The sequence below is a fragment of the Miniopterus natalensis genome, chromosome 1 (genome assembly GCF_054644295.1).
Source record: "Miniopterus natalensis isolate mMinNat1 chromosome 1, mMinNat1.hap1, whole genome shotgun sequence".
Lineage (NCBI taxonomy): Eukaryota > Metazoa > Chordata > Mammalia > Chiroptera > Miniopteridae > Miniopterus > Miniopterus natalensis.
This window is the reverse complement of record NC_142081.1, coordinates 68660267-68678696: the sequence shown is the minus strand read 5'-3', so window position 1 is coordinate 68678696 and position 18430 is coordinate 68660267. Positions and strand designations below refer to the sequence as shown.

At 47.2% G+C, this 18430-nt stretch overlaps 2 protein-coding genes across 2 annotated transcripts; one reads left to right on the top strand and one right to left on the bottom strand.

Annotated features, from left to right (window-relative positions):
* Positions 1-2666: 2666 nt before the first annotated feature.
* On the bottom strand, positions 2667-3566 carry PSMB11 (proteasome subunit beta 11). The gene has a single exon (XM_016205771.2). It carries the CDS (start codon positions 3564-3566, stop codon positions 2667-2669), a length of 900 nt encoding a protein of 299 aa, XP_016061257.2.
* A 4777-nt stretch (positions 3567-8343) lies between these two features.
* Positions 8344-13916, top strand: PSMB5 (proteasome 20S subunit beta 5). The gene is made up of 3 exons (XM_016205770.2): positions 8344-8568; positions 9533-9839; positions 13401-13916. Exons 1-3 carry the CDS (start codon positions 8371-8373, stop codon positions 13685-13687), a joined length of 792 nt encoding a protein of 263 aa, XP_016061256.1. The 5' UTR covers positions 8344-8370; the 3' UTR covers positions 13688-13916.
* Positions 13917-18430: the final 4514 nt, after the last annotated feature.

Genomic DNA, 18430 nt, shown 5'->3' with positions numbered 1-18430 from the left:
GCAATAGCAGGCTGTCTGTCCCCTGAAGGCCTCAGGAGACCGTTAAGAGGGTGTCAGAAGAACAAGGTCTTCCAGTTCAGGGCAGGACAGGCAAAATCTCTACTCCTTTGGTCTCACTCTGATATCTGTATCAAGCCTTCAGAAAAAAGTGGAGAAAAGGAGGGACTGACCATGGGCCACTCCCAGGCGGTGAGGGGCTCACTGACATAGATGCACACCTTTGCCCCCTCTTCCAGCCCTCCCTAATGCCCTCCTATGGTCCTCCCCAACTCATTAAACTTGGGGGGTGGGGAACAGCAGATGGGAAAACAGGCTTATCAACAAGACTCTTGGGCTTATCTCTGGTCTCAAATACCTCATCATCTGGAAGGACAGAACCTGTCAAAGGAGTAAAGAAAGGCAGGACCCTGAAAGAAAAGAAAGGGAGAAGCGATGGGAAAAGGAGACGTAAGAAGGAGGGCTCCCCTCCTGCTTTGCCCTCTTTGTCTGGGTTCCATCCTTCCTCCCAGTTTATGGGAAGTGGAGGGGCGCAGAACATCCCAGGGGACTGAGCCACATGCAGTTCATATAAAGCCTTTGGCTGGGCTCAGGTGACAATCCCATGCTCCAGACCGCCACTCTATCCCTGCATTTCTCACTCCCAGGGTCTCAGGATCTGGTGGGAGGAATCAGGAGTCATGCACTGGTGGGGTGAGCCCTGACCCCACCTCCTCTCTACTCTGGAGCATTTTCCCAAAAGAAGTGACAAAGGCTGGCTTTCTCCCCAGTAATATCCTGCTCTCCTTATCCAGGTGTTGCTCCTTCTTTTCCAGTCTGTCTCCTGTCTCTGCACACAGGAACCACACATACATCACCTGCCACACTCACGTGCACACACCTATCCTGGATCACTCACACTGGGACACGGCCCACACACATCTCTGTACATGGAGATGCATGCACCCTCTTATGCCTAAGTCCAAATACTCCAATGCTTCTGAAGGACTTGGCCAGCCAGAGTCCCCGACCTCCAGTTATCCTTTCCAGAGCCCTGCCTCTCCTTCCATGAGGCTGAGGAGCAGGTGAGGGGTGAAGAAGGGTTGCTGTGGAGGCCACCAGCCAGATTCTGGACCCTGGCTCAAATGCTAGCCCTCCTATACTGGGCACCTTTCTGCAGCCCCTTTTCCCCATCACAATTTCCTTCCCTCTGCCCCACTGCTTTCCTTCCTGGGGCTCTCTGACCGTTCCTCCCTCCTCCCCAGTCATCCCCACAAAGGCTAAAGCCTAGAGGTCTCCTCTTTCTGGCCGGCTCCTGCCTGGAGGAACCCTTAGCCTGAGGTGCAGGGTTGGAATCAGGGATGGGCTGGGGACTAGGAGGAGTGCCAGGAGGGGGAAAAGGTGGCTGTTATCTTTAGAATGCAAGCTGTAGGAGTGGAATAAGAGAAAGAAGGTTCAGCATCCTTCCTTCAGGTCCCATCTCTTGATGACCATGCTTTTCCCCCCACTTGGCCTGGGGAGGGAGGGCACTGGGAGGTGTCCCTCCTGGAGTGATCAGCCTGCATCTCCAAGTCAGGGCTTACAGGGAGCAGGAAGGGGGCCAGCAGGGGCTGGAGAAGCTGGGCTGACAGTCCCACAGGCACAGCCACCTCTCTCTTTTCTGCATTCCCCAGAGGGAGCTACAGGAAGGAGACGCTGGAAAGAGGGCAAAAGGAAGAAAGGGGGGTAGGGGCAGAAAGGAGAATAAGTCTGGCAGCAGCAACAACACCTGAAAAGGCAGCACGCAGGTGAGCTGTGGTGATGGTTCCGGGCCCTGGCAGGTAGGGCACATGGGGTTCAGTGGGAGCAGCCTCCCTGGGCTCACCCTTCCAGGCCCTCAGGATCCTCTGGGTTAGGTCATCGCTGGCCACCAGGCATGGTCTTAGCCCAGCTACTCTCCCCCACCTCCCTCCCCAGGTGTCTGCAGGGCTCTATCCTGGTGGCAGGGAGGAAAGTCCGGGAGAGGACCTGGGGGGAGAAGCTGTGCTAAAGGAGCACTGCTCTGGAGCAAAGTTCCAGGCCCAAGTCTCACCTGTGCCACTTGCTGTGTTACCTCAGGCAAGGTTTCCTCTTCTGTAAAGTGAGGATAATTTTCCCTCAGAGAGTTACCATGAGAACTGCACTCAGGAAAGGAGTAATCATTATAGTCATTAGAATGAAATGGGGGGGGGGCAGAGGAGAGCAGATGAGAAGCCCATCACCATCCACCAGGGCCCACAATGCACTGCCCTGCTCTCCAGCCCGGGCCCTTTGGGCTCCTCCCTACCTCATTCCCCTCCTGACAGACTCTGACGCTGAGATGAGGGCTGAAACAGGAGGAAAAGCAAGACTGGGGCGAGGGTGGAAAAGGCAGGAGAGAGGGTGGCAAGAAAAGAGGGTCTAGCACCTAGCACGCGTCTGGCACACAGCAGGCGCGCAGTGAGGATTTGCTGGAAGAAGGACTTGGCGCTGAGCAGGCTGGACAAATCTATTGGATGTCGATAGGAACACGCTGGGCAGAACCATCAGTAGCTCTGGGAAGCAGCAAGAGAGGGAGACTCGGAACAAGTGAAACCGGCCACCCATAAGGGCTGGAGCCAGGGGCTGTGAGAATGCTCACACCCATCCTTCACCCGCTCCCTGCACTGGGTACCCCCAAGTCCTGCCGCTTCTTACAGAGTCTCAGTCTCTGCAGGGAGCCCGGAGTCTCCTGGTGCGAGTCCCGCAGAGAGCTGTCCCCCATCACCAGCTCTGGGGGGGGGTGCAGGTTCAGGATGGGCCTGGCCGGCTGCCTTCTCCTCTTGCTTCTCAGGCTCCGGGAGTCTCTGCAGCTCCGAGTACAGCACCCAGGCATCATTGCGCGACACATACTCCCACCCAGTCTCTCGCACGTGAAAAAGGTCGACAGAACCCCCAGAGTAGGCGTCGCGGTGGGTGGCGTGGGCCACGGCGCGGCGAGCCAGGGCGTAGGCTTCCTGAGTGGTCATGTCGTAGCGGTAGCCACGGTCTAGCACGCCATAGGCATAGGGAGACCCAGAACCCACCGAAAAGATGTCCCCCTGCAGGCGGGTGCCGTCACTGTAGACGTAGAAGAGGGCAGGCCCGGAGCGGTCCCAGCCACAGAGAGCAGTGGCCACACACAGATCCAGTCCCCGGTATCGGGACATCATGGTTGACAAGAGTTTGGCGGCACCCGCCACACTGGGCAGCTGGCCCTCCCTCAGTGCCCGCAGGCGCAGCTCCCTCTGTAGCACCCGGTACCACGTGACACAGTCAGCGGAGGTGCCAGAGGTGGTGCCCAGGAGGTGCTGGTGAACAGGGATGACCTTGAGTGAGGCTGGACATGCCACGTAGTTGCTGCAGGAGGAACGGGTGTCGGCTGCGGCAATGACTCCGTGACGGAAGCGGAAGGCCAGGGTGGTGGTGCCGTGGGCCAGCCTGGGGCCGTGGGTCCGCAAGAAGCTTTGAGGGTCACAGCCCCGGGGCACAACCCAGCCGCCAGCCGGAGACAGGCGAGGTGATAGTCCCTGGACTTCGGGGGCCTGCCACTTGCACACATCCTGCAGAGCCATCCCTGGGGCCGAGTGAAGGCTGGAAGGAGCAGGACAGGGATTTGTGTGTGTGTCAGGTAGGGGGAGAGGGACGCTAAGGAAAAGCTGGGCCGCAGCCAGAACTGGCAAGGAAGGCGTGTGATTTGTGGCTTCACTTCTCCCTAACCCCAAATTAGGCCTGGGGACCAGCTGTTGGAGCAGCCCCCTCCTCCTCAGAGGGGCGCCGAGGGGACACAGGACGAGGCCAGTGGAGTCTCCAGCGCTGGGAAGACGCTGCCTCTGACACACTGTAGCTTCACCCAAGGCGTCTCCTGTCTGTCATCCTCCAAGCACCTGGAGCAAGGTAGGGTTGGGGTAGCTGCCAAGGAAAGGAGGGGTGAATGAAACGAACAGAGTGGGTTCCTCGTTTCTCCTGTCCCTGCCCTGAAAGACCTCCCAGCCGAGGAGGAGGAGTGACCACGGCAGTCCTCTGAAGTGGCCAGCATAGGTGCTGTGGCCCCGCCGAGAGTTCTGAATATGGGGCTCTCTCCTCAGAGGTATGGGGCCAGGGAACTGTGATGTTCTCTCAGCTCACACTTTCACCTCATGGTCAAGGTGGGAAAAGAGAAATGGACTGAGGCAAGGACAAAAGAGAAAAGAGCAAGAGAGCCTAGGTGTGGGGGAGTGGGGGAAACTCAAATACCTTTTGGAAAGTCAAGGTACTGAGGGGCCAGGGGTCAGGGAAACTTTAGCCTGGAGCTCTCTTTCTCCTCTGTTTTGGGGGTGAATATGAACTTCCATCTGCATACAAAGATGACATTCCTGACAGTTCTCCAGCAGTGTAGCTTCTCTGACTTGTGTTATAGTTCTGAGTACATAGCTGAAAAAATATAATGGTTCCCCTTCTGCCCAGTTCACAATGGCAAGAGACTGGTTCATAGTTCTAAGGCAGGAGAAACATCTGACTTCGACCCCATAATGTTTGAATCTAAGTCTTAGGCCAATCAGGGGTGGTGGAAGAATGAAGTTGGTGGACCCTGACAGTTGGCCTTCGGAAAGACAAAGTAGACTAGAGCAGAGTAAAAAGCTGCAGCTACTTCTAGCACCAACCACATGGAGTATATTTTACTAAACATTACAGCTTAAAGGGGTGCTGTGGGAATGGGTTTATTCAAAGAAACAGACCCATGTACAAAGGAAAGGGCCTGGACCCTCCAGAGATCATAATGGTAGGGCTGTGGCATCACTGTTACCTGGAGTCCCAGCACAAAGACAAGTGTATGCATCTCATGGGAAGACTGGAGAAACCAGGTCACGCTAAGGTTCAACCAGTCCTTCTCCCTTCTTTTGTGTAGGACCACATGAAAATCTTACTAAAGAGATATGAATGTCTCCTCTTCTGGGCTCAAGTCCTTCTGATCAAGGCCCCCACCCTCAAAAAAAAGAATGTCTCCTCTTTCTAAAGGCTAAGTAAGTCTTAGACTCTTTATATATGGATGGATCACCACCTCCCTAGGTCAGGCGACTATCAAGTCAGATCTGGACAGTTGAATGGCCTCATAATTGGCCACCCTCCATTCTCCTCCTCTAATCTTATGTTCCATACTGACATCTTTTTCTAAGGTACCACTCAAATCCTGTGTCTCTTCTACTATTAAAACTTGAAGGGCTACAAGATCAAAACCAAACTACCTCTCCACTCTTGGCTGACATTTAAGGCTCACTATGGTCCAATCCTAATCCATCCACCACAACCTCTTTTCACACTATCTCCCATCTCCCCTTCATCTATTTGAATCCTATCCTTCAAATTCTGGCTTAGGTACCACCTATTCTGAAAATTCTAACCCGATATGGTTTGAGAGAAAAGAGCATGTGGGTTTGAGGAGCAATGGGACCCTGTTGGTACTTAGGGAAATAAATCCAGGCCTCCTTGGCAAAACCTTCCTGGACCCCTAACCTCACCCCAGTCTATACTGACCTCCTGTCCCACCTATGAACTTACAGCATTTATCATTTTCCTCTCCCCACCACTTTATTGAGATATAATTAACATATAACATTGTGTAAGTTTAAGGTGTACAATATGATGATTTAATACCTGTATATTGCAAAATGTTTACCACAATAAGGTTAGTTTACATATTCTTCACTGCACATAATTACCACTTTTGTTATTGTTGTTATGGTGAGAATATTTTAAAATTTACCCTTTGCAAGTTTCAAATATACAATGTAGTATTGTTAACTACAGTCATTGTGCTGTACATTAAATCCCCAGAACTTGCCCTGGCCAGTGTGGCTCAGTTGGTTGAGCATCACCCCTTGCACCAAAAGGTTGCCGGTTCAATTCCTGGTCAGGGCACATGCCTGAGTTGCGGGCTTAATCAGTGTTTTGTTCCTACATCAATGATTTTCTCTCTCTCTTCCTCTCCCTTCCTCTTTCTCTAAAAAATCATTAAAAATACATTTTTTAAAAAATCCCCAGAACTTATTCCTCTTATAACTGGATATTATCCCTTTGAGCAATATCTCCCCATTTCCCTAACCCCTGCCCCTGTTAGGAAAACTTTATTTTGTTTTTAGTCTGACTTATTTCATTTAGTATAATGCTCTCAAGGTTCATTCATGTTGTCACAAATGGCAAAGTTTCCTTCTTTTTTATGGCTGAATAATATTCACGCATATAGTTTTTCCAGGTCTTAGCTATTGTGAATAATGCTGCAATGAACACTGGGGTGCAGATATCTCTACAATATCATTTCCCTCAGATAAATACCCAAATGTGGCATTGCTGGATCATATGTTCTACTTTTAATTTTTTTTTAAACCTCCACACTGTTTTCCATAGTGGCTGTTTCAATTTACATTCCCACCAACAGCAGCTCTTATCATTTGTACCTCCTCTTTTGTGGTCCCCATGAGTAGGGACTGTGGAGCAGAGAACTAATGTAAGGTAAATTGGCAACCCATCATGGAAGTCCTTGAATGCCATGCTGAGGAGCTGAATTGCACAGTACATTTTTAAGCAGACAAGCAATAAAATCAAAATGGTGTTTTATGAAAAGCTATTTGGTGTTGTGCAGAATGAATTAGAGAGTATAGTTTTGGCCCAGTAAATCAGTTAGGAGAACATTTCACTAATTGAGGAGTGAGAAGATAAGTCAATCGTAGTATCAGCTACAACGAAAAGAAGGTGGGAAGCACTGTAGAGGAAGAATCAACAGGACTTGGCAACTTACTGGATGCGGAGGAAAGGAAGGGGAGTTGTCAAAGCTGAGCCAGGACTTCAAGCCTCCGTGACTGGAAGCACGTTGCTGTTGTGCTTTCATGTATTCATTTGGCAAACATGTATTAAGCACACTTTGGGCACAGAGGTGAGTAATAGAGAAATACCTGTCTTTAAAAGCTCACAATCCAGTAGGAGATAAATGTACAGTTATAACTAGGTAAAATGTAAAAGTGCCTTAAGAGAGGTACAAATGCTATTAGTGGCAGAGTAAAAGAACCATTGAGAAAAGTCAGAAGGAGGACTAGTTGCATTCCCGAGGTGACTGCAAAATAATACCTGCTCAATACCATCCAAGTGTGAGACACAGATAAGGATCTTCTGCTTCATTACATTCTGATGGTTGGGCTTGGAAAGCGTTGCCAAATTTCAGCATTAAAAATATAACACATGCTGAATCTGCTGGGGCAGAGAAGGGGGCTGAGTTGGGCATCAGAGGAAAGTGGAATTTAGATATTAATGGATGTTGCTACTGGAATCCAACAAGGAAGGCCAGACATATAGCAGGTGGCAACATTTCATACCTTTGCGCACTTCCTTGCTTGTTAGGTTCCCAAAAGGTTAGAAAACTGAAGGTGGGTGGAGAGAGGAAGAGACAATGAAATACAGTGCACTCCTGAATAAAGAGCTTGTCTTAGCAAGCTTAAGTTAGAGAGCCTCTCGATACATCTTTTACATATATATATACACACACACACACACACACACATATATATATGTCTTCTTTTCTCTTGGGAATGGAGCCCCAACTCTACTCTAGCCTCTGAAACTGTAAATGACTCAGTTATTCAGGAGATGAGCTGAAAATCTAGTTTGTGAATTAACTAGGCGCTTTGCTTTTCCTCCTTTATTCTTCTATCTGCCTTTTGGGCACTTCATTACTTATTAGAATTGCCACCAGAGGGTGGGAGTAAAGAAAATATTGAATCTTTAAAACTGGTTACTGCCAGAGAACGTGGGTAGTGTGCTGATTACCGCTATCAAACAACAGGTATAGATATAACTTTTATTTTGTTGCGCTTTTACTACAAGCAAATGTGGCTTAACTAACTTCATAGGAAAATGACCTCAATGTAGATTATTATTTTATCCGGTAAAACAAAATGGCAATTCAGTCCCCTTGGCAGGCTGCTGAAGCAGTAGATGTAAAGTGTTGCTTGGACACCTGGCTGGGCGGGGACAAGGTTTCAGAGCGGATCTTCAACCAGTCACGCCCTTCTCAAAGATGGCCGGCCTCACGTCCCTCACTCAACGTGGACGTTTCCCGTCGCTTCCTAGGCATTTGAGGTTACTCTAATCCAATACTACTGTTTGCATGACGAAACCTAATGTGGCAGACATATCCCTGTAGAATTCAAGGGTATTGAAACCATTTATTTTTCCGCTCCGTGAAAATGGTCCCTTGCGTCTGGCTCTTGTTTTTGGAGGCGTGGTTGCCAGGAGTTAAAATGGCTCCTCCCTGAGATTTAATAGGAAGTGAAGCTGTGACGGCAAGGCGTTGCCCCGCCGTTATCTGCTAGGCGTTCTCAGAGGCGGTTCCTTCTGCCCTTACTAGACATGGCGCTGGCCAGTGTGTTGGAGTGCTCGCTACCGGTGAACCGCCACGGGTTTTTCGGCCTCGGAGGTCGTGCAGATCTGTTGGACCTGGGTCCAGGTAGCTCCAGTGATGGGCTGAGCCTGGCCGCGCCCAGCTGGGGTGCCCCAGAGGAGCCGAGAATCGAAATACTTCATGGAACCACCACCCTGGCCTTCAAGGTGCGAACCCAGCGGCCGAGGCCTGCCGAGTCCCGTGTGCCCGCGCCCTTCCCGGACCGGAGCCCGCAGTGGCCACGGCCACGGAGCCCAAGCGGAGGCTCGGGCCTCTTGTCCTGACCCCGGCGGTTTCGCTGTCTCATTGGCCCCGGAGGCCTGGGTTCCCGCTCTGGCCGGAAGGGGGCGTGGGGCCGGGGGTCAGAGGGAGGAAGACCCTGAGGCTGCTTAGGTTGATTCCTAAGCGACTTCAGGTTTCTTCCCAGAAAAGGGGAGGCCGCAGCGGCAACGAACTTTAGCTGAGGGAAGGCAGTTGTAACCATTCACCAAAGGTTTTGGAAACTGGCCCCTCTGGGCGAGGGTAACCAAAACGCTGACAAGAGGGGGACTCTTGGGCGGGAGGTCTGTACCACCAGGAGCCGGACTATTGGGATTCCCGGCCCAGCTTTGCAGTAATTAGTTTTACGGTCTTGGGCAAGTCATTCTATCTCATTAAGCCTATTTTCCTAATCCATGAAATGAAAGCAATACTGTTTATACCAATATCACGTTATTGATATGAAGCTCAAGTGATACTAATATGTGCAGAGGTATATTGCAGCGATTTGCAACTTTTTCATCTCATGGCACACATAAGCTAATTAGTAAAATTCTGCGGCACACCAAAAAATATCTTTTTACAGATGTGACCAAAAAAATAGGTCTAATTTTGATTCATTCACACCAGATGGCTATTGTGTTGGCTGTTGTCATTTTTTTATGACAATCTAAGGGAAAAGATGTCAGTGCCCCGGACTGTATAGGCATTGTGTGTTTTAAAAATTCTTGTGGCACACTTATTGAAAATTGCTGGTATATTGTGAAGTATAAAACAACAAAGAAAGATGTTCTGGGTTGCAAAAAGAAATGTCAAGGAGATGTTGTTATGGTCTAATGCGGCCTGCTTTATGTTTTCACCTGATCTTAACAGTTTCAACATGGAGTCATTGTTGCAGCAGACTCCCGGGCCACAGCAGGTGCCTACATTGCGTCCCAGACAGTAAAGAAGGTGATAGAGATCAACCCTTACCTGCTGGGCACCATGGCTGGGGGTGCAGCAGATTGCAGCTTCTGGGAGCGGCTACTGGCTCGGCAGTGTCGAATCTATGAGCTTCGAAACAAGGAACGCATCTCAGTAGCAGCTGCCTCCAAGCTGCTCGCCAACATGGTGTATCAGTACAAAGGCATGGGGCTGTCCATGGGCACCATGATCTGTGGTTGGGATAAGAGAGGCCCTGGTGAGTTAAGTTTCAACCTCCTAATTCGTGGGCTGACACTACAGAGAAGAGGGGTTGAACAGATGAGTGAAAGAAAAGGCTTTGGATCATTGCTGAGGATTTGTCGATTAGCTAGCTTCTCGACCCTTCTCTTTGTTAAAGGAAGGCACTGTGGTGTAGAATAGGGCATGGAGTTAGAGGAGCTGCGTCATTGACTACCCATGTGACCTTAGGCAGGTTGCTTTTTTTTCTTAGTATCTGTTTCATCATCTCTTATATTGGTTAAATGAGGTAATACACATAAAGCGTGTAGTTTCTGGCACATAATGTTTTTGCTTCCGTTCTGTATCCCATAAAATAATAAGACCTACAAAGAGTGTATTTGAGAATTGAAGTGCATAATAATAGACTTAAAAACTCTAGTCAGTGTTATCTAATAGAAATATAATGTGAGCTACACATGTGATTTTCAATTTCCTGATGGGTAAATTAAAAACATAAGGTGAAATTAATTTTAACAACTCTTTTAATCCAAAATACCTTAAATATCATTTCTACAAGTGGCATTAGCCCCATTTCAAGCGCTCAGTAGCCACATGTGGCTAGTGCTACTGTACTGGACCCTGAAACTAACATACAGCAAGTAGCAACTCAAAAGTTAGTCATTTCTCTTCCTTTTTTCCCTTTAGGAGTCTTTGGCCTAGAAGGGGCCTTTAGGTACATCTTCTTTCCTTGCTTGATATACTCACCCTAGGTCTTGTTCTGTCATCTCTGAAAAGAAATTCCTTAGCCTAGTTTCCTTTCCAGTATATAAAAACTTTGTTAGGAAGGTCAACCTTGTATCTGATGTCAGCTCCTTTTCAGCCAACTTTTAATGTTCTTTTAGTCAAATTGGAATACAGCTAGTCACTTTCTGTGTAATTTTCCCCCTCGATGCTTAAAAATAGTTGTTCTTTTCTCCTGTTGTTTTTGCTTCATTCATTTACCTGCTTACTAAATGCCTAGTTTTCCTCTATTGAACTATGGGATACCCAATGCTTTTTCACTTGCTTTGGAGAATAGTGTTCACTACTCAATGGAGGATGAATGAGGAGATTAAAAAGTGGATGTGAGAGAGGAGCTCAGTTTGCTACCTTAAAAATTGAGACACTTTTTTTTGGGGAAGGTGTAAAAAAACAGTTCCATACACTTTGTGTGATCCAAGGAAGCATCTTGGAAATGCTGCTTTGAACCCTTAGCTATTTAGTTTGTTACAGGTAATGGAAATAGTGTAAGAGTTTACAGAAGCTGGCTAGCAAGAAAAACCTAGGAAGCTAGAGCATAACTTAAATTGTACCTTCTCAAAGCCCTCCTAACAACCTGTCCCATTTAGGATGAGTCAGCTCTTTGCTTCAAGAAACAGACTGAGCCCGGCTGAGTGTGGCTCAGCAGTTGAGCATCAGCCTAGGATCCAGGAGACTGAGGTTTCAATTCCCCGTCACAGCACATGCCCAGGTTGTAGGCTCAATCCCCAGTTTGGGGTGTGCAGGAGGCAGCCGATCAGTGACGACTCTCTCATCATTTATGTTTCTATCTCTCCCTCTCCCTTTTTCTGAAATCAATAAAGATATTTAAAAAAAAAAAAAAAAAAAAAGGCAGACTGAGCCTTGGCTGGTGTGGCTCAGTGGTTAGAGTGTTGGCCCATGCACTGAAGGGTCTTAGGTTCGATTCCCAGTCACAGGCATCTACCTGGGTTGCATGTTCGATGCCATGAGCATGTGTGGGAGGCAACCAATCCATCGATGTGTCTCTCTCACATCTATGTTTCTCATTCTCTCTTCTACCTCTCCCTCCCTTCCTCCATTCCACTCTCTCTTAAAAATCAATGGAAAAAATATTCTTGGCTGAGGATTAACAAAAAAAGGAAGGAGGGGAGAGGAGAAAGAAGGAGGGAGGGAGGAAGGAAAAGTTTAAAAAACAAAAAAGCAGCAGACAAAAAGGATAGCAGATGACTTAATACAAGGCTGAATTAGATGAATACCATTTTTTAAAGAATCAATAAAATGCTGAAGGGGTTTTGAGGAGGAGAGGATTACTTCTGATAGGAGGAATTGGGGAAGACTTCACGGATAGGTTGCAGTTGTCCACGATGTGAAAATGAGAGGACAGAAACATAATGAACAAAGAAAGGGAGAAGTATGAGGTTTGGGGGGAAGTAATTAGAAGTACAATTTAATCGGAACTAAAGGTATGTGAAGAGTAGTGATCCTTAAAGCCAGAAAGGTAAACTGGAACCAGACGGTGAGCCAGCTAAGCAAAGTAGTGGCAGTAGGACTGAGGAGGAGATAAACTGGGGTAGACATTAGAACCATCTGAACCTGAAAATTGATAAGGGCAGTGGTTCTCAACCTGGCTTGTATTAGATCACCTGAAGAACTTAAAAAATAAGCCCTGTGCTTATCCCCCGCCCCAGACCAATGGAAAAAGAATACCTGGGGTGAGTCCTAGGCATCTTTTTAAAAGGCTTCCTTAGATGATTCTAATGCATAGTAGTAGTTGAGAATCACTAAAATAGGAAAAAATTAGTGAAACCATTGCAGAATTTGAAAATACAGGGAGAGTTGTGTTTTGGTGGGGCACAGGAGAGATGAGTTTGGTAGTTAATGGAGAACTGTTGATAGTATTTGAGGACAGGATGTTTGAATTTGGTGACAAAGGCAGTTGGAATTGATAAAAATTTTATTAAAATCTTTGTCTAAATTTTCATCTATACCAGAGGTCAGCTAACCTTTTTTCCCCCCCTCACCCGAGGATATTTTTTCCATTGCTTTTCAGAAAGAGTAGTAGAGGATAGATAGAGAGATAGAGATAGAAACATCCATGTGAGAGAGACACGTCGACTGGTTGCCTCCCGCTTGAGCACCCACCAGGGCGAGGGATCGAGCCTGCAACTGAGGTACGTGCCCTTGGCAGGAATCAAACCCTGGACCCTTCAGTCCATGGGCAGATGCTTTAACCACTGAGCCAAACCGGCTAGGGCAAAAATTTTATTTTTAATAGTATATTTTATTTAACCCAGTAGCTCCAAAATATCATTTCATCATGTTCTAGGTTCGTTTCAAATGCTCAATAGTCACGTTTGGCTAGTGGCTACCACATTGGACAGGGTAGCTCTTTACAATATGATTTGGAACTCTAGGCTTTATGCTGTACTGTGTGATGTATGTCTTGTGCCCCAGATAGTCTAAACTTTGAGGGCTAGGATTGTTTTAAATATTTAAATATTATCTCCTGCAGAAGTTCTGTGCTTGAAACCTATGTCATTTGAGTTATACTTGCTCTTGATTATACAGAGAGGCCAAACACGGCAGTTAACTACAGTGTGAGGTGAGATGGGCTGGTATGTTGTAGAATCCTGGAGTCTTAATATTTAATCTGATTCCTTCGGCTATTTTTTTTTTTAAGTAATTTTATAATACTGCCTTTTTTCTTGTATTTCTGTTTGTATTTCAAGAGTGGTGGAGATCTGTTGTGTTGGGGGATGAGTTAGATGTCAAAAGGGGTGGTCACTTGTTTTCCTGCTAACCTCATTTCTTTTTCCAGGGCTCTACTACGTGGACAGTGAAGGAAACCGGATCTCGGGGGCCACCTTCTCTGTAGGTTCCGGCTCTGTGTATGCATATGGGGTCATGGATCGGGGTTACTCCTATGACCTAGAGGTGGAAGAGGCCTATGATCTGGCCCGTCGAGCCATCTACCAAGCCACCTATAGGGATGCCTACTCAGGAGGTTCTGTCAATCTCTACCATGTCCGTGAGGATGGCTGGATCCGAGTCTCCAGTGATAATGTAGCTGATCTACACGACAAGTATAGTGGATCTACCCCCTGAAAGAGGGCGGATGTAGCTGCTTGTGTTTCTTGGGGTGACTGTTGTTGGTAATATGTTGGTAGAATGGGGTACAGCTCCCCATTCTATAATGGAGGGGCCCAAATTATATTGGTTGTTTTTTTAAGCTCTAGTGCATTGACCTCCATGTGTTACAGTTGTTAATGAGCTGCTGCAGTGGTGATGATTGGTGTTACTTTCTTGGATGTTAACATTACACTACTCGACCTCAGCCTGTGTTGTGTCTTTTTTTCCACGCTGTCCCTCCTCCATGCACTTTACAGTCAAATAAGCCAGGACAGTGGGAGGGAAGTGACTGTAATTACAGGAAACAGTGGTGTGAAGACATTGTCTAGTGAATACATTAATGTCCCTACTCACGAAACTAATAACAAAGAGGAAGGAGAGTGAGGCCGGAAGGAGGGAGAGACTTTCTGATTCTGTTTGCAAAGAGATGAAAAGTTGATGAGGTGGAAAGTGCACAGGGCTGTACCAGGCAGAGCTGCAGAAGAAAAAGCTCTCACCCTGTGGTGGGGGAGGGAGGGTAGACTGATGTTACCTGCAGAGCAGAAAGGCGAAGAAGGTAAACCTTGAGTCTTAAACCCGTTAGGAAGGGAAGGCTTGGACCCTGGGAAGAGAGGACAGGGCGGTGAGTGTGAAAGCAGTCGTGGTAGCCCTCCCGTGTGTATGTTAGGGACAGAGAGGGATGATGGTGGCTTATATCCTCCTGGGCAGGAAGCAGCACAAAACTGTCATTGAAATATGTGGGTTGGGAAGAGTCCCTGATGAGAGGAGAAAAATGGCTAATTTTTCACGCCCAGCACTGAGGGGGCTCCCAAGCTATGGTGGCAGCAGATGGCAAAGCCTTCTGTTAAAGAAAAGACAAAGGGGAGGTGGAGGTTGATCGGAGAAACCTTTAAAAAAGGAGAGGCTGCCCAGCTGGTGTAGCTCAGTGGTTGAGTGCCCACCCATGAACCAAGAGTTCACCAGTTCGATTCCCAGTCAGGGACATGCCTGGGTTGGCAGCTGGATCTCCAGCAGGGGGTGTGCAGGAGGCAGCTGATCAATGTTTCTCCTTGATATTTTTATCCATTTCCCTTTCTCTCTAAAAAATAAAAAAAAAATTTAAAAAATGGGAGAGGAAGGCATAAACAATACTGCTTTGTATTTAGTTAGCAAGAATGAAGAAAGTGATTGGTGAGGGTGACAATCCAGTGTTGTTTTGAGGCTGAGGGATCATTCATAAAAATAGAGGGGTAAGGCCTCCTCCCCATGCTGTGACTACCTTCCTTTCCCTCTCAGCCTGTGTAGTCACCTTATTGATTGATGAGGGTTGTCCACCAGGAACCTATCAAGGATTGTTAATTCCATTTGTCAAATGCAGGGAAATTGGGAATTAGTGAGACTGGAGAAAAGAGTTTGGAAAACAAGTGACTCTTGTCCCTAAGGAGATTCATTTTGCTGAAAAGTGTCTCAGGAGCCCCTGGAGTCAGGGAGTTGCTAGCATAGACCTGGACCTACTCTGTGGGCAATTCAGGCAGGAGCCATTGGCCAATGATGAGCTGTGTGAGAGGCAGAGGTACAGTCATCTTCTCACTTAGGACAGTGGTTTGCAGATCTTTTTAAGAATTAGAACCTTTCTTTAAAAATGAACTCTCATGAGAAATCCCAGCACCTGAAATGAATCAAATCAGGTTGAAATAGAGTTGAGGTTCCAGAGCCTCAACCACTGAGCCTCCCTCTCCCTGGAGCCACTTCCCACAACACCCCCTTTCCACCCCAGCCCCCATACATACACATACTCCCTGGCACTTGTAGCCCCAAGGAACACAATTTTTGTTTTTTAAATCCTCAGCTGATGATATGTTTTTCATTGATGAGAGAAAAAACCATCTATGTGAGAGAAACATCGATCGGTTGCCTCACGTACACACCCCCAACTGGAGACTGAGATCAAACCCACAACCTGGGTATGTGCCCTGACCAGTAATCAAACCCGCAACCCTTTGGTGCACTGGACAATGCTCTAACCACTGGACCACACCAGCCAAGGCCTAAGGAACACAATTGAAAACTGCCCTGAGAAATAACCTTGAAGGTGGAAACAAAGTTGAAGATTGGAATTCTTTTACATGACCCCAAAGAGCATAAGACTCCCTAGGCTCTTAGCCCATGAATGAAAAGTTAGTCTTGGAGAGAAGAAATGGTCTTGAAGCAATGCTGCCCTTGCCCTGTTTCTGTCTCACACTTGGCTTTGGCAGTGGTTTGGCTGTTTAATGTAAACACCTGCTCTTCACTTAGCTGAGTCCTTATGTTCAGGCAAGAAAATGCATAACCAACAGTCCCATGTTCTGTCCTGGCATATCCCTGTTTCTGTCCTCTCCTGGATCTTCGATAAAAGGCAAGACTCACTTAATGGAAGAGATCAATTTGTGGTAGGTTTTTTGGAAAGAAAGTAGAGCAGAGGTAGAGGAAAACTGCAATACTGTAGGCCCAGTATGTGCACTGCAGTTTCTTGCTGCTGGGGACTGGTGGGAAGTTGGCTTTGCAGCAATGTATGTCTCTGCTTGTGTGGGATGATGGATGCCACATAGGGTTGGAGAGATGCTGTTGAGTGGAGTGTACCAGTTCAGGGACTCCCATCAGATTCAATTTCCCAATGCAGTCCTCTTGACAAAGGATGATGGAAAAGAAATTGCCTTAAATAGCTGGAAGATTAATTTCTCTCGGCAGTTCCCAGGCATCCAAGGGACAGGGCTCTTTAAGTGATGTCTGACAATTTCTCCTCCTTCCACAGATAGCACAGTAACACCAAAAGCTAACTCCTTATACTGATGGGACTAATCTGATTAAATAGGGAGTAGACACTCCTAGACGCCCTGTGCTTTCTCTGCTAGCAGGGAATGCTGTGGGGCTGAAGGCAGATGTGCCCTATAGCATCTCCATACCAGGCAAGGGAGGGCCTTGGGGAGTAGCAGTGCGCTGCGCAGTGAGTAGAATGTTCATGAGGGAAGGTGAAAGGTAGGTGAGGACACGGGGAGGAAGGGCACAGTGAAAGCGAATCAGGGACTGAAGCTTAATAGTTACTGAATGTTCCCTCTTTAGGCAAAACCAGAAGGTCAATGTCTCTTGATATCCTCCTCAGCTAGCAAATGAGAACTAACTGTCAAAGCTATGTGGGGAGCGGAAGGTTATGTCCTTTGAGGGGAAGTAAAAGAACAGACTTCTTCTGGTCTGTTAGGAGAGAGGAGCAAGAGGTGGGGTGAAAAGGGAGGAAGGGAAACAAAAAGTGGAGGGAAACGGGGGAGCATGTCCCTTGTCTCAGAAGTAAAGAGGATGATAGGGTCAACAAAGAATTTACATGAGCCTATCTCATTTGGTGAGTACAGTCTGGTTTTTTATTTTCTGTTGTTTTTGTTTGTTCCAGTAGAAGAGCCCCTCTTGCCAGGGCTATAGCAGATTAGGTACTTTGAAACTGACCAGCAGCAGTGACCTCAACACATGATGAAGTGCTTTTTAATTTAAAATATACACATATTGCAACCAAGCATCTCTGCTGTTTTTTGTTTGTTTCTTGTTTGTTTTTTAAATTCTAGTTTCCCTCAGGAAGCCAGAATCATATTGGGAAAGTTTTAATTATAGTGAGCAAGAGGAGACAGCAAACACAGCAATCAGAACTGCCCTGATCAGCAGCTGCTGCCACCTCCTGCCTGACCCAGGCCGCCCCCTCTGTTCCCCGCTCCCACCCACATCAGCTGACTGCCCACATTCCTGCAGTGCTCCCCAGGCTGGGCCTCAGAGCCAAGTTCTTGCTTCCAGGGGCTATGCCCCACTGAAGCATTTCAATAAAAACCATTTCTAAAATGTCCCGTTCGCAGCTGTTAGTGGGTCAGGCAGAAGATATTCTACCCACGTCAGCTTCTTGGGCTTATTTAACCCAACTCATTTCTTCCTAAAGCTTTTGCCTCTGAGTTAGGTGCCAAGCCTCACTTGGTACTTAACACGTTATAGTCCATATTTAGCTGTCATCAGCCATGAATATCTGACCTAGGTTATTTGATAGGAAATCAGACATTGTGGATTCAATCTTTTCTGATGCCTCCCCCTACTCCTTGCCCCCACCATCCTCTCAGGGCACCTCTTCTTTCTAATTTCCTTTTGCTTGATTTCATGCTTTCTCTCTGTTCTCTCACTTTATAAAAATTCCCTTTTCTTTCCTCTCCAGAATTTAAATAAAAACCAATCAATCAATAAACCAAGTGCTGCTTATGAACTTTAATGTAACAAGAAAAGGTTATCACTAGTTGCTGGGTACCCAAAAAGCTGGTATTACAAAGGGAAACACAGATGGACTGTAAGAAAGTGAGCTAGAGAGAAAAGAGACAAATGAGAGGCAAACAGAAAAGTGACTCAGGGACAGCAAGAGTAAGATTGAGCAAAGTGGAGAGGGAGACATGGACATGGCAGAGAAGATGGATGGAGACACTGACGGGCAGAGGTGGACTGTGAAGGGGGGTCAGGAAGTGAGAAAGGAGACTCAGAAGGACAGTGATAGAGAGAGTGGGCAGAGAAATAGGGAGGAAGGAAGCGGCTGGAAGCTAATGCACAATGAAACATGTCCCCCTGGAGATAGATAATTTCTCCAGCCATACATAATGAACACGTGCCTCTCTCTGTGTGTTGCTCCTGTACTGTCACAGTCACTTAGATTCCGCAAGAATCTCTCCATGTCTATACTGCTTGTGT

Coding starts and splice junctions, on each gene's coding strand:
- PSMB11 (XM_016205771.2), bottom strand. CDS start 3,566: ATGGCTCTGCAGGATGTGTGCAAGTGGCAGGCCCCCGAAGTCCAGGGA.
- PSMB5 (XM_016205770.2), top strand. CDS start 8,371: ATGGCGCTGGCCAGTGTGTTGGAGTGCTCGCTACCGGTGAACCGCCAC. Junction 8,569..9,532: donor CCACCACCCTGGCCTTCAAG/GTGCGAACCCAG, acceptor TGATCTTAACAG/TTTCAACATGGAGTCATTGT. Junction 9,840..13,400: donor TTGGGATAAGAGAGGCCCTG/GTGAGTTAAGTT, acceptor TTCTTTTTCCAG/GGCTCTACTACGTGGACAGT.